This window comes from Toxorhynchites rutilus, chromosome 3, assembly GCF_029784135.1.
Source record: "Toxorhynchites rutilus septentrionalis strain SRP chromosome 3, ASM2978413v1, whole genome shotgun sequence".
Taxonomy (NCBI): domain Eukaryota; kingdom Metazoa; phylum Arthropoda; class Insecta; order Diptera; family Culicidae; genus Toxorhynchites; species Toxorhynchites rutilus.
In genome coordinates, this window is record NC_073746.1 from 188,791,448 (window position 1) to 188,810,653 (window position 19,206).

Below are 19,206 nucleotides of genomic sequence, written 5' to 3' on the forward strand. Positions count from 1 at the left end.
GTTTCCATAAGAATTACATGGGAGAATAATTGACGTGACGTAACGTGAACGTGACGTGGATGTTGTATGTGAATCGCACTTTAATCGCTAGAATCAAACAAAATATCTGTTTCCTCTTCTAGAATATGCGAACAGTTATTCAAACCGATTATTTGTCGAAGCTATCAGGTCGGATAAAATAAATTTCACGGGAAATTCCTTAAATACGATTCGTGCAAAATTACATCCGAATGGCTACCGTGAATGAAATTTCTGTATTATTTATTATTTTCAACATTTGACAGTTCCATACATAACAGGGTGTCTTGAACAGCTTTATATTTTCTAACAATAGGATAATCAAGAAGTATAATTGGTTTTTAGTTGAATTATCGGTTCAGTTTACCGACCCTGTTCATTTTAACCGCATTTTCCCTAAGCATTTCCTCTTAAACAAGGCGCAAATTGAGGCGCGTATAGCGCGAATAACATGGTGCGATATAGCGGCACAGAACGGCGCAAATTGAGCAGGTGACACGAGATGGCGCAACGCTCGTGAGACACGACTCGCGTGACTCTGTGCCCGAACCACAGTTTCTGGTGATGATCGTACCGGCTATGGTGGTTGTGTTGATGAACAATCATATAACGCCTTGAGTCTGACACTGTATGGTTGTGCCCGTTGGTTGGTTGTGTTAGTAAATGAGTATATCGCGCAACTCTGTGTGAATCAGACATTGTATGCGAGTGACACGTTGTTCACACCAAACTGCGACTCAATATACGCATCACCACGTTTGTGGCACATATGAGTCATGTTGGTGATCTCGTGTTATCTCACGAGCGCTATACGCTTCTCAATTGTGACAAGTCACTTGTTGGGTCTTGCTGCCTATTGAAGCTTGCCCCCGCTCATGGTATTCATTAAGAACAAAAAAAGGAGAAAACACACATTTATAAAAAAAATAGCTAAATAGGGTTCTTCGCATAAAATTTAAAACATATACCTATTTCCTAAACTATATTTCAATAAATAAAACCTAAAATAAAATTAAATCGACAGATTAAAAAATAGCTATTTAAGGGTTAAAAGAAAGACGGCACATAGTCATACACAACACGAATTAAGGATTATACAGTGACGGACAAAACAATAAGACCGCAGTCTAATGAAATCTTCAATCAAGCCTTTTAACCGTCAATTTGAATTATGCTCATGCGACACCTCGTGGCGAGCACGTGTACCACTATGACAAAATGTTACACACACTTCAAGCCACCGGAAACAATCATTTCGATTACGACGCGTCGAAAGCTGCGCAAGCATCAATAACCGCGCGACAAAAAAATAAGACCAATCTTGAATTCTACCGGGTTTTGCGATGTTATTCCTAAAGTAAGTCCTTTTTCGAAGTGTTTTAATAAAATTAGTGATGTTAACAGTCAAAAACGTGTGCTTGATCTTAAATTACAGATATAATTTGAAACAAAATGGGCCGGAGCTATCACTGCACGGAAACTCAGCGAGCAGTTATCAGACAAATGTCCAAGCAAGGTAAAACTCAACGAGAGATCGCAGCCTTTCTTGGTAGATCAAAAACATTTGTTCTCAATGCTCTTCGCGACCCAAAACCTCGTATTGCAACTGGACGTCCCTGGAAAACCACAAACATGGATGATAGTCATATCAAACGGTTGTCAAATATTGACCCGTTCAAGGCAGCGTCGAAGATCAGGGATGAACTGAGCTTGCCAGTGAGTTCCAGAACAATTCAGAGACGGCTTGTTGAGAAGCAGCTCGTCGGTAGGATTCCAAGAAAAGTTCCTATGCTCACACGTAAGCATCTCCAAGCCCGATTGAAATTCGCCAAAGAACATCTAGACTGGATTAGAACCGAGAATGGTAAGAAAAGGCGGAATATACTATGGTCTGATAAAACAAAAGTGAATTTGATTGGATCCGATGGAAAACGATGGCATCGTTTCAAACCTCAGTACACAATAAAAACTTTCAAACATGGGGAGGAAATATTATGGTCTGGGGATGTTTTCCGTGGTACGGGGTTGGTCCAATTTTCTGGATAAAATTGATAATGGATCAGTTCCTCTATGCTGAGATATTGAGAACTAATGCATGTGGCAGCGGAATGGGAAATGCCACTGAAGTGACAGTTTATGCAAGATAATGACCCAAAGCATACTGCCCGATCGGTCAAAAAAAGGTTAGCAGATTACAAAATTGACGTTATTCCGTGGCCGGCACAGTCACCTGATCTCAATCCAATCGAGAACCTATGGCAGATCGTTAAGAAGTCCATCAGTCCGGCGAAATCGAAGAATAAGAAAGAACTGTGGGCCAAAATCCAGGAAGCATGGTACGCTATTCCTGTCACGACTTGACGAAGCCTTGTTGAGTCTATGCCGCGGAGAGTACGTAAAGTTATCCGGAACAATGGTTATACCACCAAATACTAACGATTGGGGTCAAAAAGAACACTTTGCCAAAGAAAGTGATAGTTGGTCCTATTTTTTTGTCGCTTATGTTTTGTTTATCCTTTTGTTTGCTAGAAGGGCAATTTTTTTACAACGTTCTAAACACTTTTAAACTGTATTGTTTCTTTTATGGTCATAATAAACAAGTTTCCCACGATTAAAACCATTGATTTCATTGATTCTATTATGAGTATCGCAGCTTTATATGATTTGATGAGCGTTGGTCTTATTGTTTTGTCCGACACTGTATATAGCACAAACAACATTACACGACACATTAAAACATTGCTGCGGTTGGAAGTGCTGAAGGCGACTAAAACCAACCCGGATTTGGCGGGTCGAAGAGGTTCCGGTTGGAGCGAATCGCGACTTGTCCGAACCACGCTATAGAGACTAGACGTGTTCTCGATTATAAGCGGATAATAAATCTACGACGATTCTGTGGTATTGAAATGTGAAGCTTGACTGTAGTCAATTGCGAAAACGACCGCCGCGATAAATACTGCGAGTGAACTGCTGTATGTAAAATCAGGCTAAAGATTACGAGATAATTGGGTTGGATCCTTCTAATTAATCGTTTTCAAAGCTAGATGCGAATGAACTTTGATGCTCAAAACATATATGAGATAAAGGAAAAAGTCAAATTCATCATCCCTCACCTTATGCCGGAATGTCGGAGCAACCGGCCAAACGGTGAAGAAGGACCTGGGCAAAATTTATATTTGTTAATGTGGAAACGTCAGTCGCGACCAGCCGTGTCCGAACAGCAAGCAATCACCCAGATGGAGCGACTGATGGTGCTAGTACTGAAACGCGACATCGTGGTCATAATGGATAATGAGACCAATTTGACGCTGGACGGCAACGACTGGCAGAAGAACGGGTACTTTACGTCCCCCAACAAAGAGATAAGCGATGACGATGTATGTTCCACATCAAGTTCCCAAAGAAGGTCCTTCTGTGGCTGAGGATCAGCAAGAAGGGAATGTCCAAGCCCCTGTTATTTCCTTCAGGGCTTGCGGTGAACGGGGAGATATACAGTAGGAAGTGCCCTTTGGAAGTTGCCGCTTTCATCAAGAAGTATATAGTCTTCTTGATCGATGTGATTTTTTCGCTCGGCCCATTAAGCCAAAAAATCTTCGAAGAAGATGAAGGAAAATATGGTCGGTGTTAAGTCAGAGGGAACCAAGTCGCAAAATTGAAAATTTCGAGTTATTGATTACATTTGGTTAAGCATTAAGTAAGCTGCATATCACATTTATCAGATTTGAAAATCACGCATACAGCAGGAATAACGTATCGAGATTGTTATGATTGATCAACGAAAATCCGTCATAGTATGCAGTCAGAGCGGACCATGTACCATTTACCATGGCGAAATGGCTCTATATCATGTGCAAACAGAGTGGACCATGTGACAATCATTTGTATATTGAATTTAAACAATATCCAAGCGCCGAATTCAAACCAACAAAATATTTTCGTGTAGCTAATAAGTACCTTGTCGAAATGCGCTTGAACCCGTTAGTTTAAAATGTGCACATTCTGAGTGTATTAAAAAATTAAACTTGGTCCACTATGACTGAACAGATCAGTGAAAAATGCTGGTCTTCAGTGTGAATGATCGCAAAATATACTATTTCAGAGTGCGATTCAGGCTGTAACGATGACAATGAATTCAAATTTGACGATTCTATTGACGAAAACTGTCTAAGATGATTGAAAATGGGAAGTTTATGCTTTGACATGTTTCCCGAGCATATTCATGCCAGCCTTAGACTATTACGCTGAAGGAAAACAAATGTTTATGCAGTTTCAAACTCACAATCCTTATCGCTCTAAGAGCCCCCGCAGACTGCAGACTGATTTGTCGACCGATAGTTTGATCGGCTTCCTAATCAGAACGGAGAGGTATGCATGTGCGCACATTACGCCGATTCAAATTCATAACACTTAATTTTTAAATATAAATTTACTAAACTTTTATGTTATAAATAATTGAATAACGAAAACACACACATTCTTTAAGGTATAGACTTCATTTTGAAATCATTTACAGGTATCAATACATCCTATAATTTATAATATTAGACATTTGCAAAAAAATGACAGTCAAAACCAATGGTAAAATGTTTGCTTTAGCAAATACCGTAAAAAACAAGCATCGTTCATTTTTCAGTTTTTGTAATTGTGTCAACTGTTTTGATTGCTGTTTTCATGTTAAGTGCTAGAGAATGTAAGAACCTACAATAACTGGGTGAAAAAACGCTATTTTATGCAGAAATCTTCATTAAAATTAATATTGAAATAGTGTTCGGAATATGAATCAAATTTCTACGCATGATTCAAATTCCGGACACTTCATTTTCAAATGTAAATTTACTGAACTTTCATGTTATAAATAATTGAATAATCAAAACCCTCAAATTATTTGGGTTATAGCCTCCATTTTAACATCGATATAGCCTAAAATTTATAATATTGAGCATTTGCAAAAAAGTGACAGTCAAAACCAATGATTAAATTTTTACGTTAGCAAATTCTGTTAAAAAACAAGCATCGTTAATTTTTCAGTTTTAGTAATTTTTTCAACTATTTTGTTTGTTGTTTTTATGGTAAGTGCTAGAATTTGTACGAATCTACATTAAATGGAGGACGATATTTTATGCAGAAATCTTCATTAAAATTAATATTGAAGTAGTGTTCGGAATATGTATCAAGTTTTTACGCATGATTCAAATAGCGAACACTTCATTTCTCAATGTGAATTTAATGAACTTTCATGTTATAAATAATTTAATAATCAAAACCTTGACATTCGTGTGGTTATATACTTCATTTTAACATCATTTACAGGTATCGATACCGATATAGCGCCCTTTGTCCCGAAACCATGTAAACTATAAAAAGCAAATACAATCAATAATAACGAAAGCAAAATCCAAATTTTTTTTGCGAGTATAACATTTTTCCGAAAAAAAACTAGCTTATTGACTTTAATTTGATATATCGATCATATGAATCGGTCCAGTAGTTCTAAAGGTATGATTTTTTTAAGAAATGCATCTTTGCTGTTCGCAATTTGTGACGAAAGTGTTTGGAATATGAGTCAGTGACAAAAATGGCGTTCGCAATTTGAGACAAAAATGATTAAACATATTTTTAGTTTTTCACCATGAATATTTATTTGTAAATCAATTTCATTGTAGTCAAGTTAAAAAGAAGGCTCTATCTTATACAAAAAGCAATTAAACTTCATGAAAGAATACCATTTTGAGTAATGAGACACTGTTTATTGACCACTAAAGCTTAATTGTTTGGAATCTGAGACAAAACGGTACTTTGACTCAAAACTGTTAATTGATTGAGAAATATTTCGAAATTGTTCAGTCTTAGTGAATCAAGTATTAAAAATGCTCGATTTGGTTCAGTCAGATTGGAACATGTACGTATAGGCAGTCAAATAACTGCCTTTTTTGGCATGTTTTTGTTTTTTTTACAATTATCATACGTCAAAGTATTGCCAGTGAGTAGCTAACATTTTTGAGTACAATATTGAACGAAAAAATTAAATGCTTTGTAAATCGCAGATCACTGAACTTCATGTTCGTTTTTCTCGAAATCATAAAAATGTCACATGACATGACAACTCTTCACGAGCTGATGATTCTGCCGGCTAGTGACCATTCTATCCTGGATTCCTCGAGTCGAGAAGACGCACCACGCTAGATATGGGGTACAGACCTGGGGGGCGTTGCTGATTAATGGTCAGCTGCATCCCAATAGAAAGTATTCCGTGTCGGGCACACGTACAGAGCATTGGAGGCTGCAACATCCCAATTATGAGAACGCTTGTAATACTAACCTCGAGCCAACCGCGAGTAATCGGTTACATATTAATAACATAGTTGTAAGGCAAACATTGTCGAAATATTGAACTCCCGGCCCCGTCAAGCTGACGCCATATAAGCCTTAATAAAAATATATATTTTGGATAAAAAAAATAAAAATGTCACATGGTTCGGTCTGACCTAACACCGACCATATGGTCCATTGAGTTATTATTTGTAGTCGCCATTCGAAATAGATCCATTTTTAATGCATACGCCAATAAATATAACTTATAATCTGAATCTTAGGTGTTTTGATTCGTATACAATATTAATTTTTTTTATTAATTCGTTTATTTTTACAGGCTCAGTTACTTAAGTTTAAAGGAGCCGAATATCCTTATATCCCCTCCTTTTTCCAAAAGAAACTATGTCACCCTTCTAATCTCGAGTCGACCGCGAGTAATCGGTTTCCTACTTTATTAACCCTAGATTTAAGGAAACATGTTGATATATACTAATAAAAGTATAGCTAAGAGTTCGACTCCTTTAAACCTATGTAACTGAGCCTGTAAAAATAAATGACTTAAATAAAAAAAAAAAAAAAAAAAAAGGAGCCGAATTCTTAAACGTATACAATATATCAACACCAATTTTACTAGTCGTCCAATAAATTTTCTATTGTAGTTCAAACACGTACCTTTCCGCAATAGCTCCTCCAACAATTGTCGTAGCAGAAGCACTAAAGGTCATCTGGAAGAGATAAACTGCCATAATCTGTCCCATTAGTGGATTGTTTAGTGAAGAATCAACAAGAAAATCGCCAAGGCCAATGAACGGGTTGGTATGACTACTTATCCCAAGCATGAATGCATATCCGAAAATCCAAAAGGAAATGCCACCAAGTACAATATCCACCACATTCCGTATCATCATATCGACTTCACTTTTTGCGCTCACACATCCCGATTCAATTAGTGCAAACCCTGTTTGTAAAGTTACCAAAAGAAATGCACACAGCATGATGAAAACACCATCATTTTCACCGAAATCGTAAAGTTTGGGAACGAAGCCATTCGTATCATTCGCGGTTATGTTGGCGAGCACGTTGATCATGGCCATTAATGAATTAATTGTTTCACACTTTAACTTGTATTCTCTATAAAATAAACACGACAATTAACATTTTATAGTCAGTTCGTTGGGAATGGGTCCATCCGCCGCGATAAACAGCAACATTCAAACTGATTCGAGTGCTGCTCACCTGTTGTCATTCCCATTTCAATAACTTTGTTTTCTTCCTGTACAAAACACATTCGTGTAATGTCTATTCTACCCATTCCATTAATAATCATAATTGGCAGAAAAATTACGAGTGTCATTATAAAGCTTTGTCACACTAATGTAGTGTTTCAATTCTCACGTTTCGGAGAAGTATAGAAGTTTTACATTGAATTGTGTTGAATTAATACGACATTGGAATGAGCATTGAAATAAGATTAGAATACTAGAATTCCTTCAAACGTTAGCTGTTTCTCTGTTAAGTAAAGTACTAATGAACAGTATGTTCGTTCCCAACACACCAAATAAGGCGTCAAATTCAAAATTGTCAAAATTAATTTCTGAGATTCAATCTGTTCTGGTCTCGTAATTATCACCGGTTCTCGTGTTCTGCCTTCCGATTGATGAACCCGTTGTAACGGCCTTAATAGGTGCCTCACATGGGCGCATGGATACTGTTGACATAAGCATATAATATTTGTATGATATTGTGTTGTCCGGAAAGTTCATGTCGTGTTCGTGCCTCACTTTTTTAGATAGACATACATTTATTCAATTACATATGCACCGTTTTGTTACACAATCGCCATCTATCACGGTGAAAAATTCAATACTCCAAAAACTTGTTTGGTATCTCTTCGGATAACTTGTCGTAGTTCTTTTTTAGAAATTCAAGCCCTTGAAAAAAAAATGCACAGTGATTAACAGTGATTAAATTTGTAGTACAAGTGATTAACTGAAAGTACAATATCTGGCTAGAATAGCACATGATGGCAACACAATAATAACCATAAAATTATTCATATCAACATTTTATTACAGTCTGACGTTTGGTTCATAAATTGCACATCACGCAATTACACAACAACAAATTTCAAAATGAAAAGAATTTCGTTTGTTGACGAAACATTTCTTCAACAGGAAAATCCAAACAGAAAATTAATAATTGGAATGCTGAACGCTCGTACGAACATCAATGATCACTAAATAGTTATACAGGTCGGGCTCGATTATATATAATCGCAATTTCACTTTCAACGTTAATTTTCGAATCCAATACATAATCGAATCACAAAAAGCTATTTTTCTATCAATGTTTACATTAATTAATGAAAAAATGTTTTCTTGAGATTCGATTATGTATAAGATTTAAAAATAATTGTTGAAAAAAAATGTTCGACTATATATAATCGAGTCCGACCTGTAACTGATTACCGAAGCAATAGGAAAATCCAAATGTCAGCGGGCAAGGTTATGTAATTGGTTTTGTGTGACGTGGTGCGTACGTGGCATTATATTCATCGACTTTATCGAGGAAGGTCAAACTAAAAATAGCAATGTTAAGAGCCCGTTTTTTGAATGTTTCGCGCATGAACACAACAATAAAGTTGAAATGGCCAGTGTTACAAATGAAGATAGTTATGGTACTCTACACTATATACTTCAATTCAACCGATTTCTTACATATCTCTGGAAACTCAGAAAAAATGAGTGGTTCTATAGTTGTGAAACGCAGTGTATGTATTGGGTTGGGGAAAAAGAAATGTCGTATATTGTCAATATATGGCAACAGTTAAACATATCTTGTGCTGTACTTATTGCTTCGGGTCATACTATACGGCTGTTTAAAGACGACAATCTGTGCTCAAGTGTCGTTTTGACAGTGTTGTGATTGTCCTTTTCAGTCTCAAGTTATAGCGCGTCAAAGATGGAGTCCACCAAGCAAGAAATTCGCCATATTTTACGTTTTTACTACTTGCGAGGTAAACTGCAACGAAGGCGGCCGAAAAAAATCGTGTAGTTTATGGACCCGATACTGTAACGATTCGCACAGCACAGCGTTGGTTTGATCGATTTCGTTCTGGTGTAGTGGCTGTCGAAGATACACCTCGTACTGGTAGGCCAATCGTCGTGGAATCCGATAAAATCGTTGATATCATCCAAGTAGACCGGCATGTGAGCACTCGCTCGATTGGCCAGGAACTGGGTATAGACCATAAAACCGTTTGGAACCATTTGCAGAAGATTGGATTCCAAAAAAAGCTGGATGTATGGGTGCCACACGAGTTGACGCAAAAAAAACTTTTAGACCGAATCAACGCCTGCGATGCACTGCTGAAACGGAACGAACTTGACCCATTTTCAAAAAAGATGGTGACTGATGATGAAAAATGGATCACGTACGACAACCTAAAGCGAAAAAAGTCGTGGTCGAAGCGCGGTGAGCCGGCCCAAACCATCGCCAAGCCCGGATTGACGGCCAGGAAGGTTTTGCTGTGTGTTTGGTGGGATTGGAAGGGAATCATCTACTATGAGCTGCTCAACTATGGCCAGACCCTCAACTCGGTTCTCTACTGTGAGCAGCTTGGCCGTTTGAAGCAGGCGATTGACCAGAAGCGGCCAGAAATGAGCAATAGGAATGGTGTTGTATTCCACCGCGACAACGCTCGGCCTCACACATCTTTGATGACCCGCCAGAAGCTACAGGAGCTCGGATGGGATGTCCTATGGCACCCACCGTATAGTCCGGACCTGGCTCCAAGTGTTTATCATCTCTTCCGGTCCATGCAAAACGCTCTTGGTGATACTAAGTTGGCCTCAAAAGAGGCTTGCGAAAACTGGCTGTCTGAGTTTTGTGCAAATAAGGATGGGGGGTTTTATAAGGGGGGGATAATAAAATTGCCTTCTAAATGGCAACAAGTTTGCGAACAAAACGGCGCATATTTGACTTATATTGGATAATTTTAAGTATGTTATATAAAGCGTCAAATTTCGATCAGAAATACGACATTTCTTTTTCCCCAACCCAATATTTCGTGCGCTCAAGTGTTGCAAGGTGTTTCGAAATGACAAAAATATGCTATTAATACTTCTTGCATATTTTCCAAAATACTGAGGATTTCTTATAAAACTAGAAGTGATCTGTCTTACCCCTCCGGGCGGTCTTACCCCGTCTTCCCCTAATTATAGGAATTTCTTCAGATCGTGATGCAATAGTATTGATATGCAATGAATGATATATTTCGGAACCAAAATTAACCGAGCAAACGTAATGCACCAGACAAACGTAAGCTGTCTAACGCTCGCTAAAGCTTGGTCGGACCTTGCTAAAGGATCGTATCCTATGTTTCAAACTAACCGGACAATCAGTTGAGTGCGAGAAACCACCGCTTCCGACGGCGAGTCGGTGGGTCGACGATCAACTGGGATCGTGTAATCTTGGCGGTCTGGGCTTCGATTCTTTATCCTCGTTAAATGGGGACTTCGCTCCCCTTACTTTGATCTCAGAAAAAAGTTTCGAGAAACGAGAACGAAAAAAATAATTTATAATAGAAATAACGCTATTCTGAGACATTTATACCCATGATGTTTTTCGCAATATTTAGAAGTCTACTACACTTTTTCCGAGCGGTTGTTTCTGTTGCAGTTGTTTTCTGGGGCAATTTATTCTCACCCTTTAGAAGGGTGACAATAACTCAAAGTAATAAATATTGTTTTCTTTTAAGAATTATGTTTTGAAATAAATTTTTCAACAAGTTCAAGATTAATTCTGCCGTCGACGATGTCTTCAGCCGTGATGCTGATTCCTAGAAGAATATCAAACTTCTTTCGCCGCTTTCGTTCGAAGCCCTCATCAAATATCTCTCGTTTTGAATTGGGGACTTCCTCGATTCCTCTCAATTCTTTCTGGTGAATTTGGAACGTGTGAGATGCTGTTTAGTGGCGGTCTCACAGTAATCGGATAAATGCAAAATTTCTTGAACCCCGAAATCCAGTTGCTTGATTGTCTTCAAGGCTTTCAATTAGCGGCTTCAGCAATCTTGGAAAACGTGGCTTTTGCAAAGTTGAAGCTGAGGAATACGCTCCTTATACGTGCAAAGAGTTTACCTCCAATTCCTCTTCATAGATCTGATAATAGCCGATAATAGCGGTGTAATTAGCGTTGAATTTGGAGAATTGCTACTAATTGTGGGTGTATTGATGCATTTTCGCATGTACATTGCAGCTTAATTGTAAATGTTCAATTTTATACTTGACCTATTCTCACCCCCATAGACATGGCATAATAGAATCATTCTATGAAATATTTAACCTTGTATTAGTTCTGTATAATACTAAGTATGATTTTTTTCTGAGAGGTTATTTGATGGCTATTCGCACATCAAATTTTGATAATTTTTTAAATAATAACTATTTGTAGTACAGTTATGTATTATGTATTGGAAGTAGTGAAAATATGTCTCCTACTAAACGATTCACAGCTTTAAAAAATCTTCGAATAATTTGTCAAGATATTACTAGTAGTAACTTTCTTCGTTTTTGACCTAATCTCGCCGACGTTACTAATTTAATAAAATCAGTTAAAAATGTTTGAAGTTATGCAGAATTCAGAACAAATGATAAAGGAAATACAATTTGAACAATTCCCATAGGAAACTGACCAATTTAGCTGAAAATGTATGTTATTCCAAGATAGTAGCATCTCTAAATATAATCTCGATACGCGCCAGTAGTGCAATCTCTTTGACATACTCTCTGACATAGCACGGACTTTTCAAATGATCCCCGTATATAAGTACTAGATGCTGTAGGTTCAATTTATTTACTTGAATTACGCAATAAATTAGATTGTAATCTATTTACCATTTATTATTTACTATTTCAGAAAACTGGCAGATTGGTTGGATAACTGCATGGAAACTACGAAACTACGGTGCAATAAATGATTCTATGGTGGTTAGATACTCCTCCCCCCTCTCTCAGGTAAGGCTGCCATATAAATGAAACACAAATTTCTGCATAACTCGAGAATTAATCAAGCAAATGAAACCAAATTTGGCATGCGTAGGTTTTAGGGTTCAATAAATGATTTTACCGCGGTTAGACACTCCACACTCCACAGGGGGAGCTGCCATACAAAATTAAACGGAGTCGATTAGAAGATCAATCAATGAACAGTTCTGCGATTGGACCGATGAACTTGCTCATAGTAAGAAAACGTGAATGTTTGAAGGTATTGATAACAAAAAACAAAGTAGTCGGTTCTTCAGTGCCAAGGTGAAATTGTGAATTTTTAAATTTATGAAATTTATGAATTTAAGAGTTAATGAATTTATGAATTTATGAATTTACGATTTTTTTCATCTTCTGTAGCGACGAAAGCGTACGTTAAAAGTGCTAAAAATAATGATAAAATAAAATAAACATGAAAAATATATAAATTTAAAATAATATAAAATAAAACAAGAACAACGCTTCCGCGCTCCCGGCAGAAAGGAGCAAATAATGTGTTCATTCCATCCGAAATCACATCCCCCATCCACTCTATCCACCCGAAACCACATCTATACCATTCTCGCTCCCCACGCTCGAAAAAAAAGCTCAATGCGAATAGTCATAGATTCTATGCAACTTAACGATTCCATTGCTAGGCTCGTAGCATAAATGAAGCAGCGTAACGATTGTCTCCTATTCTTCTTTGTGCACCGAGAATGGCTACGTTCAGTTATGGTTAGAAATAGTTGCAACATGCTGCCGCGCGACTATCTTCATCGTTTGTCTGCACCACGAAGAGAATATTTTATTTTATGCTTCTCCTTCGTGTAACGGGAATGACTGTTGTCACCCCTGCTTCAAACTACCAGGTTCATTCGCCTCTTACATTGGAAAAAGTCTAATCAAAGGAGGTCCTGGTATTGAACCCACAGTCATTCACTGATTAAACGAATATGCAACCGTTCAGGCTACGGAGACTCCCATTTCGGATTCATTTACCAGCCCTCTATACTTCCTCTCTCTAAATGCAGCGTGACATGTTCGAGATCAAGTTGCTAATCAGAAGAGAGAAACAGCAAACATTTCGTAATCCCACTGCGCGGCGAAAAGCATGGAAGAATGCTACTCGTTGCATTGTGAGAGAATGTGAGCGATTAATATAGGAAAAACCTACCTATTTTACTTGTTACATTGCTCACTTGTTTTACAATTTCCACTCTATATACCTTAGGTAAGAATATAACTGGAGATATTTCCTATTATTTTGTGTTAAAGTCCATCCATTAACTGAAGAGATATTAACGCTCAAAACCTTTTTTTTGACGTAGGACTACGTCTTTCATTTCTATACCGGGGTGTAAAACCAAAGTTTCGAGAACGAAAGCGTTACGCCGGAGACCGAGATTTTGAGCGTTAATAGCTCTTAAACAACTGAACGAAATGGTATGATAAACACTTTATTTGAAAGATAAAATGTCTACGCGTCATATACTTGTTACTTTTTCATCCAAAAACTTGTTTCAATAGTCTTAAAATTGCTTTCAAAACAGGCTACTGAAATCACCAATCGGTATATAAGCGAGCGCCGCTCGTAAACCCACTCAGTTATGATTGAACAGCGATTGGAGCATGTTGACGCTGTTGTTGTGAAGCTAATTTCGTTTATCATGAAAGCGCTGATGAACGGTGTCACCAAGAGCCTGTTTGTGCACCTAAGGCCAAAAGGGAATCCGTCAGGAGGAGAGTGATGCCACGGTTCCGCTTGAAACATCGGAGCAGCCGCCACACACACACACACACACACACATACACGCGCGGAATTCTCGTTGCTATCATCGTTGCTGAAAAATAATCTGCCAGTTCCCCTGGGAATTGAAAAATACATTCATGCGAAATAGTTTTTTTTAATGTTTTCTATCCATATAACACTGCAACCAAATACATTTGGTTTTGTTATTTTTCAATCAATCGCAATTAACAGGAAAGCTTCTGAATATTTTTTTCCCCATCAGTGGAAATTTTCGTATCCAATATTGCATGCATAACATGAAAAACGGAAAATGTTTCACATCGCGAAAATCAAGTCATTTTCGAGCGATTATTTGCTTTCTACTCATATAATGCTGCGACCAAACACATTTCGTTTTGGATTTTTTCAATCAAGTGCGATCAACGTAAGATCACGTCTTTCGGTAATTTATTAGAGGTGCAATGAATCTTTAGGAATTCCCGCTCTACGCGCACTGGCAAACAATGTTTACTCAACAATTTCTCAAACTAGAAATGGGTGTTGTGAGAAAGGATTAGCGAACGCGAAAACGACAAACGGGAGAAAGATTTTGGAGGTTGAAGGAAATTGGCAGAAAACTTCTTCTTTCTATCATTCAAATAATGTGATTCATACCCCATCATTTTGCCAGAAAGAGATTATTAATGCTCAAAGGAGGAATCGAGTCCTCCGAGGAAATTACCCAGTGCAAATTAGAGTCGACTATCGATTGCGGCATTCGTACACAAATAATTTTATAATGCAGTTTCACCAAAGTGATTTCTTCGGATATATTCACTACATCATGTCATATATTTCATATTCTTCATTATGAAATCCATATCCATGGCACCTAACGGTAACGAATTATTATCGAAACCACGATTTTCGCTAAATGCTCCTTTAAGTTCGGCCTGTAAAAAACTTTTCTGTACTCTAATCCATCAAATTTGGAGCCCTGAAAAGGGCTGTTGATTATATGCTAAGCTAATATAGCACGCTCTCCTCGGATACGATGGGCTAGCTGGATGTCTTTGGGCATGATGTGACGCGTTTTGCATGGATAACACACAAATTGGTATCTTCGAATAAGCCTCCTGCAGCGTCATAGCCGCGGAACTTTGGAAGCGCAAGTCGGTTTTGAAGTCCTGAGCAATTCCACGAACCAAATGCTGCAAAGGTAGCTTGCGGATCAGCAATTCGGTCGACTTCCGATAGCGATGAATTTCACGCAAAGCTCCTGGTCGATAGCGATGTGGCCACAATGTCCAAGAGTTATATGATTGCTATTTATTGAGTCGAAAAATTGTTTCAATAGCTTAATGATAGCTTCGAAAACAGGCTATTGAAATCATTCGTATCCGTGGGTAGCGCGCCCACTTGGAAACCCATTAATCTTATTGGAATGTGAGATGGGGAAGCTCATACTTACGTCTATGCATTATGCTGTACACTACAGACTTTTTTTCTCCGTACTGATTAAGAAGCCGACCGAACGGTCGACAAGTCAGTCTGCAGTCGGCGGGGGCTCTTAATTTCGTTTTTGCAGGCCGAACCGAAAAAAATTCAGTCGAGTTCTCTTTTTTACAGTAATGCTTTTGAATCCGGACACTTTGCATTACATTCAATATTATACCACAGCCATAACATTTTTTTCATGTTGAATTTATGCGATTAATAGTTGCTAATATAGTTACTGATAGTTTCTTGATAGTCACTAATCAATCGCATTAATTCAACGTGCAGAAAATGTTGTGGCTGCGGTATGGTATTAAATGTAACGCAAAGTGTCCGGATTCAAATACATTACTGTATACTTACTTCGATGTTATTCGTTTCTCTCTCAGGGTAAGCAACGAATATAATAAGGGTGGGGTTTAGATTCTATATTTTATGGTTTATAAAATGACGCTTCCTTTGCTTTCGTTCGTTAGAGACGAATGAACTCTCAGAGTTTAAAGTCTCTCTAATACATTACCGCTTACCGCTTTCGTTCATTTCTTATTCTACTCTCGCACCGTGACGACTCGTTTGTTTGGGACCAAGCAGATAGCTAGTTAGTCTTTCAGTGGTAAGGCACACGAAAGCAGCTCGGATAAGCGCACCAGCCGCAGGATAGGTGAAGAAGCCACATCGCTATCGACCGGGAACTTTGCGTGAAATTCATCGCTATCAGAAGTCGACCGAATTGCTGATCCGCAAGCTACCTTTGCAGCTTTTGGATCGTGGAATTGCTCAGGACTTCAAAACCGACTTGCGCTTCCAAAGTTCCGCTGTTATGACGCTGCAGGAGGCTTATTCGAAGATACAAATTTGTGTGCTATCCACGCAAAACGCGTCACATCATGCCCAAGGACATTCAGCTGGCCCATCGAATCCAAGGAGAGGGTGCTATATTAGCTTAGCATATAATCAACGGCCCTTTTCAGGGCTCCAAATTTGATGGATTAGAGTTTAGAAAAGTTTTTTGTAGGCCAAACTGAAACGAGAATTTTCGTTTGGATGCCATACAGCATCGAGAAAATTCCGGAAAGATCTAATCGTTGCTGAAAAATAATCTGCCAGTTCCCTGGGAATTGAAGAATACATCCATGCGAAAGAGTTTATTTTAATGTTTTCTAATTATATGGCGAATACAGCGACCAAATACATTTGATTTCGTAATTTTTCAATCAAGTGTAATTAGCTGGAAAGCTTCTGAAGATTATTCTTTCCCATCAGTAGGATATTTTCGTAACCAATATTGGATGCATAACATGAAAAACGGAAAATGTTTCGTATCGCGAAAATTATATAATTTTCAATCGATTATTGCTCAGTCGCCGAAATTTTCATACTCAGAGAGTTCATTCTCCTCTAGTTTGCCTTCGAAATTGCCATCGTAAACCACACCTTCTCTCGATTCAATCACGGACGAAAAGCATACTGAAATGATATTCTGGTGGTGAAACCGATTCATTTTTCGTGAGGCGTCGTGCACAAATTACGTAACGCGATAAGGGGGGACGGGGTAGATGTTGCGTTACTTTCTGTTTATTAGAGATAGGAAATTGCGTTACGATAGGGGGGGGGAGAGGTGGTTCAAAATTCGGATTTTTAGCGTTACGTAATTGTGCACGACGCCTGAGGACATCGACAAGACAACATCGTTACTGAACGAGCTGAACGGCGAGGGATCGAGGGATTCATTACCTGGCCTGACCTGACCTGAAATGCAATCAGTTTGTTTTAACTGTGAAGGAGCGCAGAAAAGCCGTGATACTCTCGTGACCAGAGAGTATCAGCATCGAAATACGATTCCTCGGGAAGACATAGAAGCAGCCGCCACACACACACACATACACGCGCGCAACTCTTTTCGTTTGCTGGTTATCGAGAGGAAACCTGGAAAGAAATGATCGTTGCTGAAAAATAATCTGCCAGTTCCCCTTGGAATGTTAATGTTTTCTATCCATATAATACTGCGACCACATACATTTGGTTTTGTGATTTGTCAATCAAGTGCAGTTAGCAGGAAAGCTTCTGAAGATTATTCTCAGAACAAGGTTTTTTGTATCCAATATTGGATGCATAAAACCTTGAGTCTCCAACGTAACACTCTCGTTTTTGAAGACACCCAAATATGTATTTATTCATTCATTCAGGATGGATTTAGATTCAACTTCAAACAAATGATCTCTAAATCAACGATAGTCCTACGTCACCCTTGCAGTTATACCATAAATATAACCCACTTCCTGTTTTATTTACAATCGTTGTAAAGGCGACAATATTTTACTGTTTTTTTGGTTCCATTCAGTTGTGAGTTACAGGGTGTTAACAATGAAATTCAACAAAGAGAAAATTCGATACATTTTACCGGTTTCTTCGATAAAGGTGATAATGTAGGCCAGGCCATTAATATTGTAAATGATGTTTATGGTGCCAACACTGAAATTGTTGATGTTAAAGATACACCTCGCACAGGCGACCCGCCATCGATAATGTGGGCAAAATCGAGGAAAAAACCGAAGTTTCCCACCATTTTAGTAGTCGTAGCATCTCCCAGGAGTTAAATATCGACCATAAAACAGTTTTAAACCATTCGCGCAAAGCTGGATTCACAAAAAAAGCTCGATGTTTGGGTACCACATCAATTAACATCACAAATACATAATGGATCGAATTTCGATTTACGAAACCTTGGCCAAACTGAATGAAATCGACCCATTTCTTAAACGGATAGTGGCTGGGGACGAGAAATGGATCACATACGACAATATGATACGAAAATGATCGTGTCAAAGCCAGGACTAACGGCCAGTGAGGTTCTACTGTGTATTTGATGGAACTTGAAAGATATAATTTATTATGAGTTGCTTCCGTATGGCCGAACAATGAATCCAGATCTCTACTGTCAACAACTGGGCCGTTTAAAGCTAGCGATCGACCAGCAACGGCCAGAGTTGATCAACAGAAGAGGTGTTGTGTTCCATCAGAACAACTGTAGTTCCCTTTGAAATTTTTTTTTTTTTTTGACGTAGAATTACGTCTTTCGGGAACATATTGGGGTACAAATTGAAAATCGAAAATCTAGCACATCGGGAAAATTGTCCAATTTCAAACGCTTATTGCTCAGTCATTTATTGATGGATTGATGAAATTTTTGCGTCAATCGATTTCGGCACTCCATAACAATTTTTTATATTGAAGAAAATAATATATGTCATGAAACTAACTATCGAGCAATTGAAAAATCTCAACCCCTATCCTAACGGAAATACCCACTTCTGATTGGTCGAAATTGACGACACATGCGACGGTTCCCTAACAGAGACATCAAAACCAAGCTGCCTGGGGGAAATCGATATTGCAAATACATGAAAGTAGGGGGAGCTTTTGTTCCCATCGAAAAGTGTTCCTTCTAATTCAAGCTGCCTGGGGGAAGTCGACATTGCAAATATATGCAAGTTGGGGGCATTTTTATGTTGCAAGTAAGGTGAGTGATACGATTAATTCTAGCAAATAAAATTTTAAAATTTGGAACTTTAATGTTGGTTGCTTCGTGAAATTTCATATCAATGACCGATCGTGTATTGT

At 38.2% G+C, this 19,206-nt stretch overlaps 1 protein-coding gene across 2 annotated transcripts in view; it reads right to left on the minus strand.

Moving 5' to 3' along the window:
- LOC129777377 (putative ammonium transporter 2) overlaps window positions 1-19,206 on the minus strand; it is a 40,986-nt gene that overhangs the window by 9,201 nt on the left and 12,579 nt on the right. Inside the window, exon 1 of one of the 2 annotated variants that reach the window (XM_055783619.1) lies at window positions 7,003-7,531. The exons of the other annotated variant lie outside the window; for it this stretch is intronic. Within the exon in view, the coding sequence (XP_055639594.1) occupies window positions 7,003-7,424 (422 nt within the window). The 5' untranslated portion in view covers window positions 7,425-7,531. Of the gene's footprint in view, window positions 1-7,002; window positions 7,532-19,206 lie in introns of those variants that run through there. 2 annotated transcript variants of the gene reach the window in all.